The sequence below is a fragment of the Chlorocebus sabaeus genome, chromosome 26 (assembly GCF_047675955.1).
Source record: "Chlorocebus sabaeus isolate Y175 chromosome 26, mChlSab1.0.hap1, whole genome shotgun sequence".
Classification (NCBI taxonomy): Eukaryota; Metazoa; Chordata; class Mammalia; order Primates; family Cercopithecidae; genus Chlorocebus; species Chlorocebus sabaeus.
This window is the reverse complement of record NC_132929.1, coordinates 39855032-39880419: the sequence shown is the minus strand read 5'-3', so window position 1 is coordinate 39880419 and position 25388 is coordinate 39855032. Positions and strand designations below refer to the sequence as shown.

Sequence of the window (25388 nt, the reverse complement as noted above, 5' to 3'; positions counted from 1 at the left end):
GAGTAATTTAGTTAAGAAAAAAGAAAAAAAATACAGTAAAATGTTAGATAAGATCCAATTAGAGCCTACCAGGCACTCTTGTGAGGTTTGTTATTGCCTTCTGTGGTTTATCAGTAGCTTAGTGGGAACTATAGAAAAATAATTCAGGCTTTATGTCCAAAATTATAACTCTAACTCCCTCCATTCTTTTCTACTTTCATTAGGTGGAGGAAAATCTTGCTCAAGGAAAATTTAACAATATGGCCATTTCATAATTAGAAAACTTTATTAATACTGGTGTTAGGTCTTTGACCAGACACTTCTAAACTTAGCGTGTTCATGGCCTTAATTTAGTACAATATCAGAAGCAGCTGTCTTCATATTAGCAAATAGCCCATAGATTTTTTTTTTTTTTTTTTTTTTTTTTTTCTGAGACGGAGTCTCGCTCTGTCGCCCAGGCTGGAGTGCAGTGGCCGGATCTCAGCTCACTGCAAGCTCCGCCTCTCGGGTTCCCGCCATTCTCCTGCCTCAGCCTCCCGAGTAGCTGGGACTACAGGCGCCGCCACCTTGCCCGGCTATTTTTTTGTATTTTTTAGTAGAGACGGGGTTTCACCGTGTTAGCCAGGATGGTCTCGATCTCCTGACCTCGTGATCCACCCGTCTCGGCCTCCCAAAGTGCTGGGATTACAGGCTTGAGCCACCGCGCCCGGCCGCCCATAGATTTTTATTAATTTTGTGCATGGTATGTTATGGCCATTTCTCTTTATATTATAAAACTATCTGTCATAGAAGTGCTTTAATTATGCTGGGTGCAATGGCTTGTGCCTGTAATCCCAGCCCTTTGGGAGGCTGAGGCAGGAGGTTCGCTTGAGCCCAAGAATTTGAAACCAGCCTGGGCAACATAGCACAACCTAGTCTCTTCCCCCACCAAAAAATAGAAAAATTAACTGGGCATAGTGGTGTGTGACTGTGGTTCCAGCTGCAGGGAAAACTGAGGTGGGAGGATTGCTTGAGCCCAGGAGGTTGAAGCTCCATTGAGCCATGATTGCACTGCTACATTCCAACCTGGGCAACAGAGCAAGTCCCTGTCTCAAAAAAAAAAAAAAAGCTTTTATTATTTCAGTGGAGAATAAGCTGTTATTTTCTTATGGGATGTGATGCTCATTTCCTTAAATAATACATTAAATTGTTATTTTTTTGTATATGAAATTGAAAAATTGGAATTTTTCTCTTGAATAAGAAACAGAAATGAATTAAACTTATCTCATTACCAATACTAATCATACTATTCTGAATTTCTCTATAGAGAGCATTATAAATATCTCATACTCTTGCTTTTATATTACAAATTTGTATTGTAGGGTGAACAAGATACTTTTTATCTTAAACAGGGTATTTTCCTTTGTGTTTTGTGAATTCCCACCTTTGTTTTTGGCAATGTAGATCACTTACGCTAAAGATTTTAAAAGCTATATTTCACTTTGAGAACTTGAGACCAGAGGTTACAAACTGGTGGTGTGGACAGTGTTTAAAAATTTTTAAAAATTAATTGCCAATATATAAAAACTGGGAGATTTTATTAAAATTTCAGTGTTAAGCAACTTCTGAAAACTCAGAGCTGGCAACATTGCATGGGACCCATGTTCTTTTCATTTTTTGAGACAGAGCCTTGTTCTCTAGCCCAGGCTGGAGTGCACTGACGTGATCTCAGCTCACTGCAACCTCCGCCTCCCAGGCTCAAGCGTTTCTCTTGCCTCAGCCTCCCAAGTAGCTGGGATTACAGGCACTTGCCACCACACCTGGCTAAGTTTTGTATTTTTAGTAGAGACAGGATTTCACCATGTTGGCCAGGCTGGTCTTGAACTCCTGACCTCAAGTGATCCGCCTGTCTCGGCCTCCCAAAGTGCTGGGATTACAGGCATGAGCCACTGTGCCTGGCCCCATATTTTTATATGGCAAAATTCAATAGGAGCAGAAATAGCTGTGCCTGTTAGATGGGACACCCACTATTCACTTTGCCACTCTACGCCTTCCCAGTAAAGAATCAATATCTGGTACTTCTGAGCATTGTAACCTCTTCATTAATGCATTTGTTTTTTTGACGTGTGCCTGTTTTGGTAGAATTATCTAGAAAATAAGAAAAAGGGCTGGGTGCAGTGGCTCACTCTGTAATCCCAGCACTTAGGGATGCCAAGCATGTGGATCACTTGAGCCCAACCTGAGAAACATAGTGAGACTCTGTCTCTCCAAAAACTAAACAAAAATTAGCCAGATGTCATGGTGCTCACTTGTTTTACCAGCTACTCAGGAGGCTGGTGGGAGGATTGCTTGAGCCCAGAAGGCTGAGGCATCACTGCACTCTAGCCTGTGTAGCAGAGTGAGACCCTGTCTCAAAAAAAAAAAGCCCTGGTCTACTTAGGCAGTCATTTATTTTATACAAGCAGTATTTTTCTTTTATGCTTTATTCAAGATAAAGGTATTACATTTTATGTCTGTAACACAAATACAGGGGGTGAACCATGATAGCGGATTGCCTGAGCTCAGGAGTTTAAGACCAGCCTGGGCCACACGGTGAAACCTCATCTCTACTAGAATACAAAAAAAATTAGCTGGGTATGGCGGCATGGGCCTGTAATCCCAACTACTTGGGAGGCTAAGGCAGGAGAATTGCTTGAACCTGGGAGGCGGAGGTTGCAGTGAACGAGATCGTGCCACTGCACTCCAGTCTGGGCAACAGAGGGAGACTCTGTCTCAAAACAAAACAAATTCAACGAACTGAAATAAGCTTATAGTAATTTAAAATTCAGGCAAGTATTGCTTCCATAAAGCAATCACCTCAAGAAACCACTTATTCTAAAAGTGCTACTCAAAGCATTTTTGGGAAAAAAAAAGGTATATTTCCTTTGAATATTCTCAGAACGTCTGTCATCCTTTGAGAGTAGATGCATTTTAATAATAGTAATACATGTAATTTGACAAAAAAATCAAATGGGACAAATTTTATTAAGTAGTGAGAAACCAGCTCAAAGTCTAACGTGTGAGACTCTGGATGATACCAGGTTTTATCCAGCATCACAGTAAATTTGAACCTCATTAGAAACATTTGTCCAAAGTAAATAGTTCTCTGGAAAAGATGATATTATAAATGTATGTTTAGGTCAGGCGCTGTGGCTCACACCTGTAATTCCAACAGTGTGGGAGGCTGAGGCAGGTGGATCACTTTGAGCCCAGGAGTTCGAGACCAGCCTGGGCAACATGGCAAAACCTTGTCTTTTAAAAAAAAAAGTACAAAATTTAGCCCGGTGTGGTGGTGTGTGCCTGTAGTTCCAGCTACTCAGGAGGCTGAGCCAGAGATCACTTGAGCCCGGGAAGTAGAGGTTGCAGTGAGCCAAGATCATGTTGGCCAGGCACGGTGGCTTACGCCTGTAATCCCAGCACTTTGGGAGGCCGAGATGGGCAGATCACCTGAGGTCAGGAGTTCAAGACTAGCCTGGCCAACATGGTGAAACCTCATCTCTACTAAAAATACAAAAATTAGCCAGGCGCGGTAGCATGCGCCTGTAACCCCAGCTACCTGGGAGGCTGAGGCAGGAGAATTGCTTGAACCTGGGAGGCGGAGGTTGCAGTGAGCTGAGATTGCACCACTGCACTCCAGCCTGGGCGACAGGGCGAAACTCTGTCTCAAAGAAAAAAAAAAAGGAGCATGCCACTGCACTCCAGTCTGGGCAACAGAGTGAGAGCCTGTCAAGAATGAATGAATGAAAGAAAGAAAGAAAAAGAAAGAAGGAAAGAAGGAAGGGAAAAGGAAGGAAAGGGACAAGTTGACACTCAGTAGCCCTTCAAACCTACCTCCCTCCCAAAATAATATGATACAATGAATTAACCAAAAAACAATAATGCCAAAGGATCAGTAACAAAGAAAACTTCAGAGTGATGAAAACCAGGTGACTGCCCTAATCTCATGCCACAAATTTCTAGAAATGTCTTTCAGAAACAGTATTATTTATACCAGATGGAAAGAAAATCATTTGCAGCTTTTTTTTTTTTTTTTTTTTTTTAAACCTTACACTGTTGTTAGAACCACATAAAGTTTAGAAACTCCTACTGATATGTCACGGGAAGAAGAAAGTTAGTTGGGTATGTAATTCAGTTGTGTCTTGAGGCCACAACAACAAAGCCATTAAAAAATATATATATATATATATATATGATTAATTTATTTGTAAAAATATTTATATAAATATATATGTCCCTCCTCTTTAATAAAAGCTCTTAAAAGTAAGTCACAGTTGACTTACTTTTACCTGGAAGAACTCCCCACCTAAGTTGGATAAGGTTTAGAAGTCAGGTCATTAGGTGAGAAAATTGGCAGCAGTCTCGAAATCCTTTTCCCAGCTATATAGCAGTTGCTTAAGCCCCTGGCTTCCTGTCCATCTTTGTCAGGTGAAATGAATGAACTAACTAGAGAAACTGATATTATTTACCAGGTAAACTCAAGAAAAAACAATTACACTAATTGTAGGCTAAAGATAGACCACGTTTGAAATATCCCAGTTGAAAAATTATTTTGAAAACAGACATGAGGCTGGATGTGGTGGCTTATGCCTATAATCCCAGCACTTCGGGAGACTAAAGTGTGAGGATTGTTTGAAGCCAGGCGTTTGAGACCAGCCTGGGGGACATAGTGAGACCAAGTCTCTGCAAAAGAATTTAAAAATTAGGTGGGTGTGATGGTATGCCCCTGTAGTCCCAGCTATACTTGGGAGGCCAAAGTGGGAGGATCACTTGAGCCCAAGAGTTCAAAGCTGCAGTGAATTTTGATCACGCCACTGAACTCCATCCTGGCCAACACAATGAATCCCTGTTGCAAAACAAATCAACAAGTAAAAACAGATGAAATGTAATTCACCACATTAACAAAAATAAAGAGAGAAACCTTATCACTTTGATGGATACAAAAAAAGTCTTTGATAATATTCACTAATAGATCATAATAGGAAAAGCTTCACAATAGGATTTAAAAGGAACTTAATCTGATAAAGACTCTACAAAAATTCTATGGAAAACTTTAGGTTGGGCACAGTGGCTCATGCCTGTAATCCCAGCACTTTGGGAGGCTGAGGCTGGTGGATCACCTGAGGTCAGGAGTTTAGGACCAGCCTGGCCAACATGGTGAATGAAACACTGTCTCTACTAAAAATACAAAAATTAGCCGGGCGTGGTGGCGCACACCTGTAATCCCAGCTACATAGGAGGCTGAGGCAGGAGAATTGGTTGAACCTGGGACACGGAGGTTGCAGCGAGCCTAGATCCCGTCACTGCACTCCAGCATGGATGACAGAGTGAGACTCCATCTCAAAAAAAAAGTTCCATGTCCCTAAAGGCTGTGACATAATAATAACAATAATACGAATTATGATGTAGCAGTACGAGCTGCAGACAAAACCCCTCAGACACCAAAGGGCTTTATTCGGCCAGGAGCATCAGCAGACTTAGGTCTCAAAAAACCGAGCTCTCCGAGTGAGCAATTCCTGTCACTTTTAAGGGCTTACAACTCTTAAGGGGGTCCGCATGAGAGGGTCATGATCGATTGAGCAAGCAGGGGGTACGTGACTGGGGGCTGCATGCATGGGTAATTGGAACAGAACAGGACAGGGATTTTCACGATGCTTTTCCTTATAATGTCTGGAATCTATAGATAACACAAGCAGTTAAGTCAGGGGTTGATTTTTAACTACGAGGCCCAGGGCGCAGCTCTGGGCTGTCTGCCTGTGGATTTCATTTCTGCCTTTTAGTTTTTACTTCTTTTTTCTTTGGAGGCAGAAATTGGGCATAAGACAATATGAGGGATGGTCTCCTCCCTTTATGATAGACAAGCTATGTTAACTTTTTTTCTTTTTCTTTTTTTTCTTTTTTCAGACAGAGTCTGGCTGTCTCATCCAGGCTGGAGTACAGTGGCATGATCTCAGCTCACTGCACCCTCTGCCTCCTAGGTTCAAGTGATTCTCCTGCCTTAGCCTTCCAAGTAGCTGGGACTACAGGCGTGTGCCACCATGCCTGGCTAATTTTTGTAGTTTTAATAGAGACAGGTTTTGCCCTGTTTTCCAGGCTTGTCCTGAACTCCTGGCCTCAAGTGATGAGCTCGCCTTGGCCTCCCAAAGTGTTGGGATTACATGCGTGAGCCACTGCGCCCAACCTGCATTAACTTTTTCTGTTTTTTTTTGTTTGTTTTAAAAAGCAAAGCTGAGTGCCAGTGGCTTATGTTTTTAATCCCAGTGCTTTGAGAGGCTGGGGTTGGAGGATTGCTAAAGGCCAGAAGTTCAAGGCTGCAGTGAGCTCTGATCATGCTCCTGCACTCGGGCGTAGCTAACAGAGCGAGACCCTGTATCTTAAAACAACAAAAAAAACCCAAATGTGTGCTTTAAATAGATAAATTTTATGGTAGGTGAATTATATCTTAATAAAGCCGTTTTTAAAAAACACAGATTTGACCCATGGAGAAATTTTGCCACAGAAAGGGGGTATAAATATAGTATTCAAGTGAGGAAGAGCATTCAGTGTGTTAGAAGAAATTTTAAGTCACTCAAGGGAAGGAGAATTAGCTCCTTTGAAAAAAATTTGTGGAGATGTTAAAATCACTGCACAGATTTAAAAAAAGGTTGTTTTAGGGAGACAGTTATGAGGCCAGTGCACTTTTGGCTCAATTGGGATGAATGGGTAAGTGAGTGGGCAAGCAGGATCATTTGGTTGGTGTGGCAGAAGGGAGGAGGGCTCAGGCTTTGGACTCCTCTGGCTGTGTTTGACAGTGTGACCTAGTCAGTGAACATAATTCTCTGAGTCTCAGTGTCCTCTTTGAAAAGGAATAATTGCCTTTACTAAGGCAAGTAATTCCAGTTTGACTCCACTGAATAGGTCACACAGCACCTAGAGTCAATCGTTTAGAAAATGTAAATGCTTTTTGAAAGCTAAATCCCTTTAAGCATAAATGTCAGTTCCCTTCTTAAATGGATTCTTATTGGAGTATCAGCGACCTATAAAATCCTGAACAATGGACTCCTGCTACCTCTTCGCTTTGCTCATTGTAATCCCTGCGTTGCTGGTCTTCTTTCACCAAAAGCCTTTCTTAATAGGCTACTGCTCTTCCCTGTCTGGAAACTGTGTTCCCTAGCTCTTGACAAGGTTGGCTCCATCTCTTCCTTGAGGACACTGTTTAAATGTGGCTTCTAATTTATATTTTCACAACAGTGTACAAGGATTCCCTTTTCTTCTCATCCACACCAATACTTGTTATCTTTAGTTTTTTTTTTTTATAATTGCCATCTGACAGAGTGAGAATGTAAGTTAGTATCTCCTATTATGCAAAACTATATGGAGGTTTGTCAAAAAACTAAAAATAGAATTACTACATGATGCAGCAATCCTACTTCTGAGTATTTACCCAAAAGATTTGAAATCAATTTGTTGAAGAGATGTCTACTTTCTTATGTTCATTGTAGCATTATTCACAATAGCCAAGTTACGGAATCAACCTAAGTGTTCAGCACATGAATCAATAAAGAAAATGTACACACACACGCATGCACACACACATATACATATTCAACCTTAAAGAAGGAATTATGTCATTTGTGGCAACTTGGATGGAATTGGAGAATATTTTATTATGCTAAGTAAAATAAGCCAGGCACTGAAAGACAAACACCGTGTGTTCTCACTTATATGTGGAATCTAAAACAGTTGAACTCATAGAAGCATACACAGGCTGGAGGGTTGAGTAAGTGGAGAGACCATGGTTAAAGGGTACAAAATCTCAGCTAAGGGATATATATAATATATATTTTTAAAATTCTGTTGTATAGTGTGGTGAAGATAGTTTTTGTACATTTTTAAATTGCTGAGATAATAAATTTCAAATATTCTTACCACAAAAATGTTAAGTATTTAAGGTAATGGATATGTTAACTAGCTTGATTTAATTATACATTATATTCATAAATTATAACGTTACTTTGTACCCCTTACATTTATATAATTATAAATTGTCAACATACAATTAAAAACAGGTTTTTAAATAAATGTGTCTTCTAATAAAAGACTTCCCACCCCTCTGTCTAAAATTCTTCCATGCTGTGCATGGTGACACCTGCCTGTAATCCCAGTTTCTCAGGAGGCTGAGGTGGGAGAATCTCTTGAACCCATGTGTTCAAGGCTGCATTGCACTGTGATCGCACCTGTGAAGAGCCACTGCACTCCAGCCTGGACTACATAGCAAGAACACATCTCTAAATATGAATAAAATAAAACTTTCCTGTTTGATTTCACCGTAATCCTTAGTTTAGCAGCTCTTTGATATGTAGCATGGTCCTGATTTGTGTTTTTTTAATTCATGTGTTGGTGAGGCCCTCTCTACACTAGAAGTTCTGTGAGCAGAGGAGCTATATATGTCAAGTTCACTGTTATATCCTCAGTGGAATAACCCAGTTTTAGTCACATAGGAGGCACTCACTGAATAGTTATTTATTAAAAAAAAAATTTTTTTTGCCATATACCTACAACCTTCTAACTTTTATTTTTAAGATTAAAACAAAAAATGTTCTTGGTTTTTGAGCTTTTTCTTTTTCTTTTTCTTTTTTTTTTTTGGCTCCCAACAGTAAACAACTACTTTGAGATTTTTTTCTTACGTTTTAAAAATTATTATTATTATTATTCTACTTTAAGTTCTGGGGTACATGTGCAAAACATGCAGTTTTGTTACATAGGTATACACGTGCCATGGTAGTTTGCTGCACCCATCAACCCATCACCTACATTAGGTATTTCTCCTAATGCTATCTCTCCCCTAGCCCCCCACCCCGCAGCAGGCCCCAGTGTGTGATGTTCCCCTCCCTGTGTCTATGTGTTCTCGTTGTTCAACTCCCACTTATGAGTGAGAACATGCGGTGTTTGATTTTCTGTTCTTGTGTTAGTTTGCTGAGAATGATGGTTTCCAGCTTCATCCATGTCGCTGCAAAGGTCATGAACACATCTTTTTTTTTATGGCCTCATAGTATTCCATGGTGTGTATGTGCCACATTTTCTTCATGCAGTCTATCACTGATGGACATTTGGGTGGCTCCATGTCTTTGCTATTGTGAATAGTGCCGCAGTAAACATACGTGTGCATGTGTCTTTATAGTAGAATGATTCATAATCCTTTGGGTATATACCCAGTAATGGGATTGCTGGGTCAAATGGTATTTCTAGTTCTAGATCCTTGAGGAATTGCCACATTGTCTTCCACAATGGTTGAACTAATTTACACTCTCACCAACAGTGTAAAAGCATTCCTATTTCACCACATCCTCTCCAGCATCTGTTTCCTGACTTTTTAATATCGCCATTCTAACTGGCGTGAGATCGTGTCTCATTGTGATTTTGATTTGCATTTCTCTAATGACCGGTGATGATGAGCATTTTTTCCATATGTTTGTTGGCTGCATAAATGTCTTCTTTTGACAAGTGTCTGTTTATATCCTTTGCCCACTTTTTGATGGGGTTGTTTTTTTCCTTGTAAATTTGTTTAAGTTCTTTGTAGATTCTGGATATTAGCCCTTTGTCAGATGGATAGATTGCAAACTTTTTCTCCCGTTGTGTAGGTTGTCTGTTCACTCTGATGATAGTTTCTTTAGATGTGCAGAAAGAAGTTCTTTAGTTTAATTAGATCCCATTTGTCAATTTTGGCTTTTATTGCTATTGCTTTTGGTTTTTTGGACATGCAGTCTTTGCCCATACCTGTGTCCTGAATGGTATTGACTAGGTTTTTATCTAGGATTTTTATGGTTTTAGGTCTTACGTTTAAGTCTTTAATCCATCTTGAGTTAATTCTTGTATAAGGTGTAAGGAAGGGGTCCTGTTTCAGGTTTCTGCATATGGCTAGCCAGTTTTCCCAACACCATTTATTAAATAGGGAATCCTTTCCCCATTGCTTGTTTGTGTCAGCTTTGTCAAAGATCATATGGTTATAGATGTGTGGTGTTACTTCTGAGGCCACTGTTCTGTTCCATTGGTCTATATATTTCTGTTTTGGTCCCAGTACCATGCTGTTTTGGTAACTGTAGCCTTGTAGTATAGTTTGAAGTCAGGTAGCCTGACGCCTCCAGCTTTGTTCTTTTTGCTTAGGATTGTCTTGGCTATGTGGACTCTTTTTTGGTTCTATGTGAAGTTTAAAGTAGTTTTTTCCAATTCTGTGAAGAAAATCAGTGGTAGCTTGATGGGGATAGCATCGAATCTATAAATTACTTTGGGCAGTATGGTCATTTTCACGATATTGATTCTTCCTATCCATGAACATGGAATGTTTTTCCATTTGTTTCTGTGCTCTCTGATTTCATTGAGCAGTGGTTTGTAGTTCTCCTTGAAGAGGTCCTTCATATCCCATATAAGTTGTATTCCTAGGTATTTTATTCTCTTAGTAGCAATTGTGAATGGGAGTTTACTCATGATTTGGCTCTCTTGTTTGTCTGTTACCAGTGTATAGGAATGCTTGTGATTTTTGCACATTGACTTTGTATCCTTAGACTTTGCTGAAGTTGCTTATCACCTTAAGGAGATTTTGAGGCATGGTCTCACTCTGTTGCCCAGACTGCAGTGCAGTGGTGTGATGTCAGCTCATTGCAACCACCACCTTCCAGGTTCAAGCAATTCTCGTGCCTCAGCCACCTGAGTAGCTGGGATTACATGCATGCACCACTGCACCTGACTAATTTTTATAGGCATGAGTTACCACACCCAGCGACAATTTTTTTTTTTTAAACTATTTTTTAAGAAGACTGGCTCTCACTATGTTGTCCAGGCTGGAATGTAGTGGCTATTGACAGGCCTGATCATCGTGCACGTAAACCTCGAATTCGTGGGTTGAAGTGAGCCTCTCACCACAGCCTCCCAAGTATCTGGGAATATATGTGTGTGACACCACACCTGGCTTCACAAAATATTTGTTGATTGAACTAGGAACACTTTGAATAAATGTAGTGATTTGTATTTTTCCTTTTTGACACCTGGAAATTATCCAAACTCCTTCAGTAATTGCTATTATTCTTGAAGATTCATTTATGTAGAAATAGTATTTAAAAATGCGTATGTAAGCTGGGCACGATGGCTCACGCCTGTAATCCCAGCACTTTGCAAGGCTGAGGCAGGCGGATCACCTGAGGTCAGGAGTTCGCAACTAACCTGACCAACACAGTGAAACCCCATCTCTACTAAAAATACCAAAATTAGCTGGGCATGGTGGTGCATGCCTGTAATCCCAGCTACTTGGGAGGCTGAGACAGGAGAATCCCGGGAGGTAGAGGTTGCAGTGAGCTGAGATCGTGCCACTGCACTCCAGCCTGGGTAACAGAGCGAGACTGTCTCAAAAAAAAAAAAGTGAATAAAATAAAATGCATATGTATGTATGTTTTTCTTTTTTCTTTTTCTTTTTTTTTTTTGAGATGGAGTCTAGCTCTCTTGCCAGGCTGGAGTGCAGTGGCGCGATCTCAGCTCACTGCAACTTCCGCCTCCTGGGCTCAAGTGGTTCTCCTGCCTCAGCCTCCCGAGTAGCTGGGATTATAGGCACGTGCCACCACACCCAGCTAATTTTTGTATTTTTAGTAGAGATGGGGTTTCACCATGTTGGCCAGGATGGTCTCAATCTTCTGACCTTGTGATCTGCCTGCCTCGGCCTCCCAAAGTGCTGGGGATTACAGGCGTGAGCCACCGTGCCCAGCCTCTTTTCCTTTTTTTGAGATAGAGTCTTTCTCTGTCACCCAGGCAGTAGCACAGTCATAGCTCACTGCAACCTCGAACTCCTAGGTTGAAGGGATCCTTTCACCTCAGCCCCCAAGCAACTGGGACTACAGGTACACACCACTGTGCCCAGCTAATTTTTTTTTTTTTTTTTTAGAGAGACATGGTCTCACCACATCACCCAGGTTGGTCTTGAACTGCTGGGCTCAAGCAGTCCTTCTGTCTTGACCTTCCAAAGTGCTGGGATTACAGGTATGAGCCACCACACCCGGTCTTTTTTTTTTTTTTTTTTTTTTTTTTTTTGAGACGGAGTCTGGCTCTGTCACCCAGGCTGGAGTGCAGTGGCCGGATCTCTGCTCACCGCAAGCTCCTCCTGCCGGGTTTACGCCATTCTCCTGCCTCAGCCTCCGGAGTAGCTGGGACTACAGGCGCCCGCCACCTCGCCCGGCTAGTTTTTTGTACTTTTTAGTAGAGACGGGGTTTCACCGTGTTAACCAGGATGGTCTCGATCTCCTGACCTCGTGATCCGCCCGTCTCAGCCTCCCAAAGTGCTAGGATTACAGGCTTGAGCCACCGCGCCCGGCCTTTTTTTTTTTTTTTTTAAACAGTTATTTAAATCTTCTTTTCTTCTACAAGATACAGTACATTTCACATATGGCCCTTTTCCTGTTGGAGAAGGTGAATCAAGTGGAGGGAAGTAAATTGATATTGAGGCTGAGAATAAAATTGCAGATTTCTAGCCTGGTTTTTCTACCTCTCACCTTTGTGCCTATGTAAATAGGCTGTTTCTTCATCGCCAGGAAAAAATGAAATAGGAGCTGACTATTGACAATTCCAGAAAGCACCCAGATAAGAATACTTAGAATTGGATCTAAAACAAAACCTACCCACCTCTTTTTTGGGGAGAGACAGGGTCTCTCTAGGCTGGAGGGTAGTGGTGTGATCACAGCTCACTACTGCCTTGACCTGGGCTCAAGTGATCTTCCTGCTTCAGCTACCCAAGTAGTTGAGACTACAGGCATGTGCCACCCTCCTAATTTAAAAAAAGTGTCTGTTTGTAGAGATGGGGTCTCAGTATGTTGACCAAGCTGGTATTGAACTCTTGGGCTCAAGCGATTCTCTTGTCTTGATCTCCCAGAGTTCTAGGATTATAGGCGTGAGCCACCACACCTGGCCAAAATCAGTTTCTTGCCTATAAGTTTTCATCTTTTGATGTTCTCTTATGCCATTTAAAATGGGTGAAAATTTGGGTTATAGTTTTCTAATGACTGTTGCCTTTTCACAGTGATCACAGTGATAACACATGGCACATAATTAGGGCAGGATATACCTTAAATGTCTGTTTCCCGAAACAAGCAATTACAGTGCCCTTCTTATGTACTCCTTTTAGCAACTCGCCATAGCACTAATCACAATGCATTGTAATTGCTTGTTTACTTGTGTAGTAGCTCTAGTAGCTTGGTGAAGGTTGTCACATTCACCATTTTATTTGCAGGGTACTTGTGACAGGTACTGTAGTCATGGTACTTGTGATTATCTTTTTCTTTCTACTCAGAATGATGGCAAGAATTATGATGTCTGGAGTTTGGATTTTTTTAGCCTTATGAGATCTGTTCATTGGTTGAAAACCAAGATTGAGAACTCATTTTTATGTGTAAGTGAGTGTGTGTGTGTGTGTGTGTTTTATTCACTAAGTCTTTGGGAACTTACCATACTAGGCCCTGCAAATAAAATGGTGAATGTGACAACAGTTTTTACCTTCACAGAGCTAATACAAGAGTAAACAAGCAAGAGTAAACAAGCAAAACAAACAAACAGTGCAGTGTGATTACTGTTATGGTGAGTTAACTAAAAGGAGTACATAAGAGGGGCACTGTAATTGCTTGTTTTGGGAAACAGATATTTAAGGTGAAAACTAAATATGAGCATGAGTTAACATAATGAAGAGCAGAGATAAAGGGGGATCCAGGTCCAGGGCCCTTTGGAAGCCTTGAAGTAAGTTTGATGTTCATTAACATAAAATGTAAGGGAACAGTTTAACAGAAATTAAGCGGAAGAGGTAAGCAAGTGCCAGATCTGGAATGACCTTAAGCCATGTAAGGATTTTGTTTTATACTAAAGAAAGTCAAAAGACTGGAAGAGGCTGCTAGAGAGTTGAGGGTCCTCAGAGGTTGATGAAATCATAGAACAAGTACAATGAGAGTAAATGAGTGAGAGAGCTGGAAGGCAAATAAAATCAAAATGCCACTGTATTTTGCTTTGGCTCCCTTACTTTAATAATGAACAGTTCTTCTAAAAATGTGAATATAACTAGTGGGCATTGTAGCTCATGCCTGTCATCCCAGCACTGTGGGAAGCCAAGACTGGAGCATCTCTTGAACCCAGGAGTTTGAGACCAACCTAGGCAATATAGTGAGACCTCGTCTCTACAAAAAAAAAAAAAAAAAAATGTACAACAGGTAGAACAGACGAATTTATGACATTGAGATTAGTTGTTTTCACTGATAAAAGTAAGGGATCTGAAGATGTAAGCCCAAAGACATAAATTTTATTTATAATTTACTTTTTAGTTATAGGATCCAGTCATTTCCAGAGATCAACGTTATAAAGAAATGAGATAAAAATAAGTATTACAGATTAAGTGGACAGTGTTTTCTGTGCCTTTTTGGCAAGTACAATACAAAGAACATTTTTTCCCCTGACCATGTAAGAGTATGTTGCTGACAGGCTGGGTGCGGTGGCTCCTGCCTGTAATCCCAGCACTTTGGGAGGCTGAGGCGGGTGGATCACGAGGTCAGAAGATCAAAACCATCCTGGCTAACACGGTGAAACCCCGTCTCTACTAAAAATACAAAAAATTAGCCAGGCGTGGTGGCGGACGTCTGTAGACCCAGCTATTCGGGAGGCTGAGGCAGGAGAATGGCGTGAACCCAAGAGGTGGAACTTGCAGTGAGCTGAGATCGCACCACTGCACTCCAGCCTGGATGACAGAGTGAGAATCCGTCTCAAAAAAAAAAAAAAAAAGTCGCTTACAAGATGTTTCATAAATCCTAGTACTTTAGTATACTACTAAAATGTAGTCTGAAGATTAGATATACTGTGGTGTGTGTGTATATATGTATGTACATGAAATATAGTAGTATATACTAAATACAGACAGGGTTTCGCCACGTTGTCCAGGCTGGCCTTGAACTCCTGGCCTCAAGTGATCCACCTGCCTCAGCCTCCCAAAGTGCTGGGACTACAGGCGTGAGCCACCGCGCCTGGCCAGTATTTTGTAGTTTTGAGCATAGATTTTTTTATACAGGTTTTGTAATATAGCTTCCTAAGTTTCTTGTTGCTTTTTTTAGATAGAATTATTATTTTAATTAACAGGCTTTATTTTTAAATTCTTTAGGTACAGTTTTAGGTTTACAGAGAAATGGAGTGGAAAGTACAGAGTTCCTATATATTCCCTAACACTCCTCCACCCCCGTTTTCCCCTATTATTAACGTCTTGCATTACTATGGTACGTTTGTAGTAGTTAATGAACCAATATTGACACATTATTAACTAAAGTCGGTAGTTTACATTAGATAGAATGTATTACACTATTTGTATTATACATTCTATGGATTTGGACAAATGTATAATGGCATGCATCTACCATTACAGTATCATACAGAATAGTTTTCCTGCTCTAAAAATCCCCTGGGTTCCACCTGTTCACTGGCTCCCCTCCTGACTCAGAATATCTGGCAACCATTGATCTTTTTACCATCTCCATAGTTAGGACTTTTCTAGAATGTCATGAATTTGGAATGTAGTATTTAGCTTTTTCAAATGGATTTCTTTCACTTAGCAATATGCATTTTAGGTTCTTCTATGTCTTTTTGTAGCTTTGAATAATTCATTTCTTTTTATTACTGAACGGTATTCCATTGCATAGCTATACCGCAAATTTGTTTATTCATTCACCTATTGAAGGAAATCTTAGTGTTTTCATTTTTTGACAATTACAAGTGAAGCTGCTGTAAACATTTAGGTTGTGGTTTTTGTGTGGACTTAAGTTTTCATTTCATTTTGGTGAATACCAAGAAATACGATTGCTGGGTCATAGGTAAGAGTATGTTTAGTTACATAAGAAACTGCCAAACTTTCTTCCAAAATAGCCATACCATTTTGCATTCTCACCAGCAGTGAATGAGAGTTCCTGTTGCTCCGTATCTTCCTTAGCATTTGATGTTGTCAGTGTTTTGGATTTTCACTATTCTAATAAGTGTATAGTGGTATCATTGTTTTAATTTGCAATTCTCTTGTGACCTATGGTATTGAGCATATTTTCATATATTTATTTTCCATCTGTATATCTTCTTTGATGAGATGTCTGATTCAGATCTTTTGCTTATATTTTAACTGGGTTGTTTTCTGATTGTTGAGTTTTAAGAGTTTCATATATTTTAAATAACAGGCCTCTATCAAGTAAGTGTTTTGTAAATATTTTCTCCTAATCAGTGGCTTGTCTTTTCATTCTCTTAGCAGTGTCTTCCCCAGAGCAGAAGTTTTTAATTTTAGTGAAGTTAAACTTAACAATTTCTTCTTTCATTGATCATGCTTTTGTTGGTATATCTAAGAAGTCATTGTCAAACCCTAAGTCATTTAGATTTTTTCCTATGGTATATTGTAGGAGTTTTATTTTGTGTTTTACATTTAGGTTGTGATCCATTTTGATTTTATTTTTGTGAAAGATGTAAGGTCTGTGTCTAGATTATTTTCGTTTGTTTGCAAGTATATGTCTAACTGTTGCAGCACCATTTGTTAAAAAGACTATCCTTTCTCCACTGAATTGCCTTTGCTCCTTTGACAAAGATTGGTATGTTTGTGTGAATCTATTTTTGTATGAATAGACTATATTTGTTTGAATCTATTTCTGGACTTTCCATTCTGTTCCATTGATTTGTGTATTTATTTATTTTTTTGTCAATATCACACTGTCTTGAGTACTGTAGCTTTATAGTAGTTGTTTATTTATTTATCTATTTATTTATTTATTTTGGTGACAGGGTCATACTGAAGTGGTGCAGTGGCACTATCATAGCTCACTGCAACCTTGAACTCCTGGGCTCAAACAGTCCTCCCAGTTCTGCCTCCTCAGTAGCTGGTTCCATAGGCGTGCACCACCTTGCCTGGCCAATTTTTATTTTTATTTTTATTTTGTAGAGACAGTATCTCGTTTTGTTGCCCAGGCTGGTCTTGAACTCCTGGGCTCAAGTGATTCTCCCACTGTGGCCTCCCAACGCACTGGGATTACAGATATGAGTCACTGCACCTGGCCTTTTGTTTTGTTTTGTTTTGTTTTAGCTTAAATGCATTTCAAGCCTTGTATTGGTACTTAAATTGTCCTACAGTGTCTTTTAATTTGTCCTATAGTTTTTGATAGTTTTATAAACACATATTCATGTGTGCACATGAGCATACAGATACCATTTTTGCTTAATGTTTGCTAAATACTTACCCTGGGTGTGATACTGCTTTTGAAACTTACCCTGTGTTTTAAATATCAGGTTAGGCTTTCATCTCGTTCTTTGAAAAGCTTACAGTTGGAATGACAGATATTGGTACAAAAACCATTGGCAACCCAACATAAGGGGAAATTTGTTGGGATGTTTCTTAGAATAATTTTTATCCTTGACCAAAAAAATTTAAAATAAAAAAGACTTACAAGGAGAAAGACTTTTGTTTTTGTCATATTATTTCTGTTTTGGACAGTAGCATGGGAAGTGATGCCTGAAGCTGAAACTCATAACCAAGAAACAGCAAGCATGAGGACCAAAAGCAATATGTGGTGGATGAAGTAGTAGTAGATCAGAAAGAGCCTGGTTTGCTTTTGAGTTTCACATACACTTACCATATGATCCAGCAGTCCTATACCTATAAATAAGTTCATCATAAGTTGTGTAAGAAGAGAGATTTAGAAGCCTGGCACTCTCTCTTTTGATTATTAACAAAAACCCAGGGTGTTTTGACTTTGAAATTTAAATATTTATGTGCCTCACTTTTGATAAAGCCAATATATGAGAATCTGAAATACACAAACAGTAAATTAGTGAAACTTTTTTTGATGCTTTTATAATATGACTTAATTTTCTTTTAGACTTCATGAAACCTCCCATATACTGTTTTACATGAATTTAAGTAGAGAGTTCAAATGATACGCCAAAGAGTTTGTAATTGAGCGGAGGGTAGTGATAAAGAAAATAGGATTCTAAAAAACTTAGTAACTTTAATTTCTTAAATGAGAGATGCCACATAAAGTAGTATTGGATATTATTCATCTTTCTTTCTTTTTTTGAGGCGGAGTTTCGCTCTTTTTGCCCAGGCTGGAGTGCAATGGCGCGATCTCAGCCCACTGCCACCTCCGCCTCCCAGGTCAAGCGGTTCTCCTGCCTCAGCCACGCAAGTAGCTGGGATTATAGGCACCCACCACCATGTCTGGCTAATATTTTTTTGTATTTTTAGTAGAGACAGGACATCACCATGTTGGCCAGGCTGGTTTTGAACTCCTGACCTCAGGTGATCTGGCCACCTCGGCCTCCCAAAGTACTGGGATTTTAGGCGTGAGCCACTGTGCCCGGCCTCATCTTTCATAATTATAGATTGAACAATGCTTATGTCCCATGCATAGATTAGAAAATTGACACAGCACCTTTAGTGTCAGTTTTTGTCATGGTTGTGGGAAGTAAAGTGATTGTTCTGTTCTACAAGTAGATGTTATGAACATTTTTCCCCAGCTGAGTGAGATTTTTGACTTTTTTTTTTTTTTTTTTTTGACAGGGTCTTGCTCTGTCATCCATACTGGAGTGCAGTGACACAATCATGGCTCACTGCATCCTTGAACCTCCCAGGCTCAAGCAATCTTTCAACTTCAGCCTCCCCAAGTCACTGGGACCACAGGTGTGCACCACCATGCCCAGCTATTTTTTTTTATTTTATTCCGTAAGACGGGGTTTTGCTCTTGTCGCCCAGGCTGAAGTGCAATGGCGCGATCTCGGCTCACTGCAACCTCCATCTCCTGGGTCCAAGAAATTCTCCTGCCTCAGCCTCCCGAGTAGCCAGGATTACAGGCCGGCACAACCACGCCTGGCTAATTTTTTTGTTTTTAGTAGAGACGGAGTTTCGCCATGTTGGCCAGGCTGGTCTTGAATTCCTGACCTCGGGTTATCCACCCGCCTTGGCCTCCCAAAGTGCCAGGGTTATAGGCATGAGCCACCGTGCCTGGCCCTAATTTTTAAATTTTTTGTAGACATGGGGTCTCCCTATGTTGCCCAGGCTCATTTCAAACTTCTAGGCTCAAGTAATCCTTCTACCTTGGCCTCCCAAAGTGCTGGGATTACATGGATGAGCCACCACGCCCAGACAATTTTTGGCTTTCTGTAGGGGTTTTTTTTTTTAATTTAATTTTTAATATGTATTTTTTAAATTTAATTTTTAATTTTTTTTTTTTTTTTTTAGAGACAGGGTCTTTCTGTGTTGCCCAGGCTGGAGTTCAGTAGCTATTTACTGGCATGATAATAGCACATTCCAGCCTTAAACTCCTGGGCTTGAGCAGTACTCCCATCTCAGCCTCCCAAGTAGCTGGGGACTGTAGGCACATACCATTGCACCTGGCTTCTACAGGTTTTTAGAATTCTAATTCTTCTAATACATACATGTAAGTAAACATGGATAATGAGGGCTATGTGTGATTAGTCCACCTAATGTTATACTAGTCTAAGTGCAATGGAAGAAATTAATGCAAAGTATTATAAAAATAACATCCATTTGTTGGAAGAAACAGAGTGAGCAAAAATGAAAAATGTGAAGAGAAATAGACAATGTAATACAGTTTCCAAATCTCATAAATGAGGCTATCGTAGTGATAATTTTTGAAAATTTGTGAGTTCATTGAATACTTATAAATTGACTGAATTGGACTAAGACACATTCTGCCTCTGTCCTCATATTAACTTATAATGGAAGGAAATATAGTTGGCAGTCTCACACATAGATATACTCCCAATAATTATGATGTTTTTTTCTCTTTCTAATATTATTTGAGGGATTTGGATTAAAGACCAGGATAATCAGGGGATAGTGGATATAGTTGGAAATAGGAGAAACAATAAGGAAATATGAATTCTTAATGTTGTTCATGTAGGAAGTTCAGTAGTTGCTGACCTCCTTTCATTGCTTTGATTTTTTTTCCTTTACAGAATATACATTATAAATGGAAATCTATTGTAAAGCAAAACAAACAAAAAATGAAAATAAACAATTTATTTAAACTATAATAAAGCAAACAGAAGCCAGGCACGGTGGCTGATGCCTGTAATCCCAGCACTTTGGGAGGCCAAATGGGTGGATCACCTGAGGTCAGGAGTTCGAGACCAGCCCGGCCAACATGGTGAAACCCCATCTTTACTAAAAATACAAAAAATTAGCTGGGTGTGGTGGCAGGCACCTGTAATTCTAGCTACTTCGGAGGCTGAGACAGGGGAATCACGTGAACTTGGGAGGTGGAGGTTGCAGCGAGCCTGTATCTTGCCATTACACTCAGCCTTGGCAACAAGAGTGAAACTCCATCTCAAAAGTAAATAAATAAAGCAAACAGATTGTATTATTGGATTATGTGCCCACTTGTACAGTCAGCTGACAGCTTTTTGCCTGTTACTTTAGTAGGGAATTACAGGTATCCTCAGGAAGTTTAGAGTGTGGGCATCTTTGCTCTGTTGTGTAACTGGTGATGATAACCAAACATTTGTTCTAATTCTCTTAAGTTTTCCGTCTGTCTTTTTCCTTCCTTCTTTCCTCCCTCCCTCCCTCCCTCCCTTCCTTCTTTCTTTCCTTTTCTTGGAGTGTCACTCTGTCACTCATGTGGGAATACAGTAGCACGAGCTTGGCTCACTGCAACCTCCGCCTCCTGGGTTCAAGCTGTTCTCCTGCCTCAGCCTCCCGAGTAGCTGGGATCACAGGTGCCTGCCACCATGTCCAGCTAATTTTTATAATTTTAGTAGAGATAGGGTTTTGCCATGTTGGCCAGGTGGTCTCAAACTCCTGACCTCAGGTGATCTGCCTGCCTTGGCCTCCCAAAGTGCTGGGATTACAGGCATGAACCACCGCACCCAGCCTTTTCTTCCCTTAAGTTTTAAGGAAAACATTTATGAAAGTGAAATATAAATATGTGTTTAGTATGTGATTAGTGGTAACAGTATTTTTTTTTTTTTTTGGTTAAGAATACTCACGTGGATAATCAAATATAGCATCAAAATTATCTCATTGCAAACATTTGTGCTGGGCTCAGTCTTGAATTTGGATACTGCAGAATTCTGGTAGAGGTGAATGTTATGTTTAAGATTTTGGCCGGGCGCGGTGGCTCAAGCCTGTAATCCCAGCACTTTGGGAGGCCGAGACGGGCGGATCACGAGGTCAGGAGATCGAGACCATCCTGGCTAACACGGTGAAACCCCGTCTCTACTAAAAATACAAAAAACTAGCCGGGCGAGGTGGCGGGCGCCTGTAGTCCCAGCTACTCCGGAGGCTGAGGCAGGAGAATGGCGTAAACCCGGGAGGCGGAGCTTGCAGTGAGCCGAGATCTGGTCACTGCACTCCAGTCCGGGCTACAGAGCAAGACTCCGTCTCAAAAAAAAAAAAAAAAAAAAAAAAAAAAAAAAAAAAAAAAAAGATTTTTTGTTTTTGTTTTTGTTTTTTTGCTTTGTTTTCACTTTGGGGTTCTGCAAAGGATCTCTTTTTGGCGCTCTGTCATTGCATACTCAGTATACAGCAAAAACCACCAAAAGTTTAGCTTTTCAGAACTTTAGGACTACTTAATACCAATAGAGTTTTGGAAATTCTTTCATAGAGGTTGTCTGTATTGATTGGTAAGTGTAGAATACATAATTCTTGCCAGTACTTGGTAAATGGTGGAGATAGGGGAATGGGGCAGTAAATAGTCTAATTTCTTATAAGTCTTGGCAAAATTAAAAGGAAGAGCTAAAATTAAATCGTCCTCAGTTTCTTTAACTTGGTTTCAGCACTGCTATGTATTTCTGTTAGCCAGTGATGAAAAAAACAATTGTCTTTCTTTTTGGTCATATGTACATTACTAGAAGAAAGCATTTTATATTTAAGGCTTGTGTGTTTCCTTAGCTTCTATGGTTTGCAGCCTCCTGAGCTTATGATACCATGTGAATAACTAATCTAGATGTTAAACTGTTGGAGGATAGAAAACCAAAACCCATTTCAGGAAGCTATGCATTTTGCTCACCTTTGGATAGGATTCATTCTACTTAGTAGAGACTTTCTGAATTTGTTTTAAAATTTAATTTTTAACTACGTGTTTTCTTGATTTTTACCTAGGTTACAAGATGTTCAACTAAGCCTGAGACCTAGTGACTACATTTCCTACGGGAACAAATCAATGGTTTTTCATCTCCCGGAGATACATTAGAAACAAATATGGTGCTAAAAGAACTCCTTACCTTTCTCTGACTACAATTTATTTGGACATACTTTTGTATTGAAGAGAGGTATACACACTGAAGCTACTTGCTGTACGGAGACTCTGTCCTGTAGGATCATGGACCATCCTAGTAGGGAAAAGGATGAAAGACAACGGACAACTAAACCCATGGCACAAAGGAGTGCACACTGCTCTCGACCATCTGGCTCCTCGTCATCCTCTGGGGTTCTTATGGTGGGACCCAACTTCAGGGTTGGCAAGAAGATAGGGTGTGGGAACTTCGGAGAGCTCAGATTAGGTAAGAATTTGGTTATGTCAGTGACTTCTACTAACAGCAATACCTATAATAAGCCTTGGTGTGTTTCAAGACAAGCCATTTATAGTTTTGCAAGAAATGTTTCTTAAGGAGAACCTATTGTTATAGAAAATAATTTATGAAGGGGCACTATGGTCATTATCAATTATTTGTTTTCCAGGGCTCATCTGCCTTTATGTGTGTGCAATGGGCTTTTAAATTTTCTACCAGTTCTGAGATTTTCTGATGAACACAGAGTTGCATACAGGTATCAGTAAAGTGCAGACTCTGATTTAGGAGGTCTGAGGTGGAGCCCCAGATTCTGCATTTTTTTGCAAACTCCAGGTGATGCAGATGCTGTTGGTCCTTTAAGAAGGGCATAAGGCTTGGTTTAATTCAGACTCTGCCTCCCGGGTTCACGCCATTCTCCTGCCTCAGCCTCCCAGGTAGCTGGGACTACAGGCGTCCGCCACCACATCCGGCTAATTTTTTTTTGTATTTTATTAGAGATGGGGTTAGCCAGGATGGTCTTGATCTCCTGACCTCGTGATCTGCCCACCTCGGCCTCCTAGAGTGCTGGGATTACAGGAGTGAGCCACCGCGCCCAGCCATTTATATACTTTTTAATGGCTCTCCCTTGATGAGTGGGATAGAGAAAACAGAAGGCCATATAAATATATGAAGTTAGGCCAGGTGCAGTGGCTCAAGCCTGTAATCCCAGCACTTTGGGAGGCCGAGACAGGGCAGATCACGAGGTCAGGAGATCGAGACCATCCTGGCTAACCCGGTGAAACCCCGTCTCTACTAAAAAATACAAAAAACTAGCCGGGCGAGGTGGCGGGCGCCTGTAGTCCCAGCTACTCGGGAGGCTGAGGCAGGAGAATGGCGTAAACCCGGGAGGCGGAGCTTGCAGTGAGCTGAGATCCGGCCACTGCACTCCAGCCTGGGTGTCAGAGCGAGACTGTCTCAAAAAAAAAAAAATATATATATATATATGTATATATGTATATGAAGTTGGAGATTAGCTTGGAGAATGTGGAAAGGTCATCTTTGAGGCTAAAGTATTTTCTTTTTCTTCATAGCTCTTGAGACTGTGGATTAATATGAAGACTCATTTTAAGAAACTTTGGCTCTTGTGGGGAATGGTGGGAGGGTGGGAACATAATGTAATTATGTTTTTACCTCTGCTACTTCCTTTTTTTTTTTTTGAGATGGAGTGTCGCTCTGTCACCCAGGCTGGAGTGCAGTGGTGCAATCTCAGCTCACTGCAACCTCCACCTCCCAGGTTGAAGTGATTCTTTTGCCTCAACCTCCAGAGTAGCTGGGACTACAGGCATGTGCCACCATGCCCAGCTTATTATTATTATTATTATTTGTAGTTTTATGGAGACGGTCTCTTGCCATGTTGGCCAGGCTGGTCTCGAACTCCTGGCCTCAAGTGATCCACCTGCCTCGGCCTCCCAAAGTACTGGGATTACAGGCATGAGCCACTGCACCTGACCACCTCTGCTATTTGTGATGGTCCTGCATGGAGAACATGGACAAAATCTTACCTCTGATCCCTCATAGAGAACTTTGGAGAAACATCACCATACTAGTCAGAGACCATTTGAATTTAAGAATGATGAGAATGGATTTATTTTTACTGTTAGAAGGCTGGTAACCTGGAGATTCAGGATTTAATTAGGGTAATGAAAGGATCTTTATATTCAGAATTGTGTTCAGGTTAGCAAAGCCAGCAGATGCTACTTATGATAGGAGTAAGATGTGTAATTTCATACTGTTTTACTAGAACTTCTGACAAGTTCTAGTCAGAAGAACTTGTCTTTCTTTTCAGGTGCTTTTACTCTTCTCTGCTTGTCAAGTTTTCATTAGCCCTGGGACCATACTGTTATGGCCTTGTATCTAGAAAAGATACTTTCAGAATTGTTTGGCCTTTTCCTAACAATAGAGCGGGCTGCATACTGCATTCCATCATTTTATTGCTCTAATATTACCGAGGAGAAGATTGTAACCTACAAAATTCCAAAGTCAAGGCAGGTGCAGTCAGGCCTCCATCATGGCTACCACCTACAAGGCCCTGCTTCTCTAAACTAATTTCCTTTCTTAGACACACAGTCTCTCAAACAGCCAAGTGCATTTCTTCTTATTGTCTCTTTTTTTTTTTTTTTGAGACAGGGTCTTGCTCTGTTGCCCATACTGGAGTGCAGTGGCATGATCATAGCTCACGCATTCACTTAAATGGTCGGGCGCGGTGGCTCACACCTGTAATCCCAGAACTTTGGGAGGCCGAGGTGGGCGGATCATGAGGTCAGGAGATCGAGACCATCCTGGCTAACACGGTGAAACCCCATCTCTACTTAAAAAAAAAAATGCAAAAAATTAGCTGGGCATTGTGGCGGGCACCTGTAGTCCCAGCTACTCGGGAGGCTGAGGCAGGAGAATGGTGTGAACCCGGGAGGCAGAGCTTGCAGTGAGCAGAGACCGTGGGCCACTGCACTCCAGCCTGGGCGACAGAGTAAGACTCTGTCTCAAAAAAAAAAACAAAACAAAACAAAACAAAAAAACACACACACACTTAAAAAATTTTTTTTTAATTCTACTTTGGAGGTGTCTGTGGCAATAACCACTAATGATGGTTTAATTTTCTAGAGCTCAAAAATGTGTATTAGTACATATTTTAGAAATGCAATCAAATTGTGCTCTAAGACTCCTTTTATGACTGGGCCTGGTGGCTCATGCCTGTAATCCCAGCACTTTCGGAGGTGGAGGTGGGCGGATCACCTGAAGTCAGGAGTTCGATACCAGCCTGGCCAACATGGTGAAACCCCGTCTCTACTAAAAATAGAAAAATTAGCTGGGGATGGTAG

General features: G+C 40.6%; 1 protein-coding gene across 7 annotated transcripts in view; it reads left to right on the top strand.

Moving 5' to 3' along the window:
- Window positions 1-25388, top strand: part of CSNK1G1 (casein kinase 1 gamma 1) — a 218325-nt gene that overhangs the window by 60641 nt on the left and 132296 nt on the right. For 4 of the 7 annotated variants that reach the window (XM_073012228.1, XM_008016306.3, XM_073012225.1 and 1 more), the window contains exon 2: window positions 22121-22521. In XM_073012228.1, the coding sequence (XP_072868329.1) occupies window positions 22341-22521 (181 nt within the window). In that variant the 5' untranslated portion in view covers window positions 22121-22340. Of the gene's footprint in view, window positions 1-11902; window positions 11998-18559; window positions 18680-22120; window positions 22522-25388 lie in introns of those variants that run through there. The other 3 variants (XM_073012226.1, XM_073012227.1, XM_073012229.1) reach the window with 3 other exon arrangements.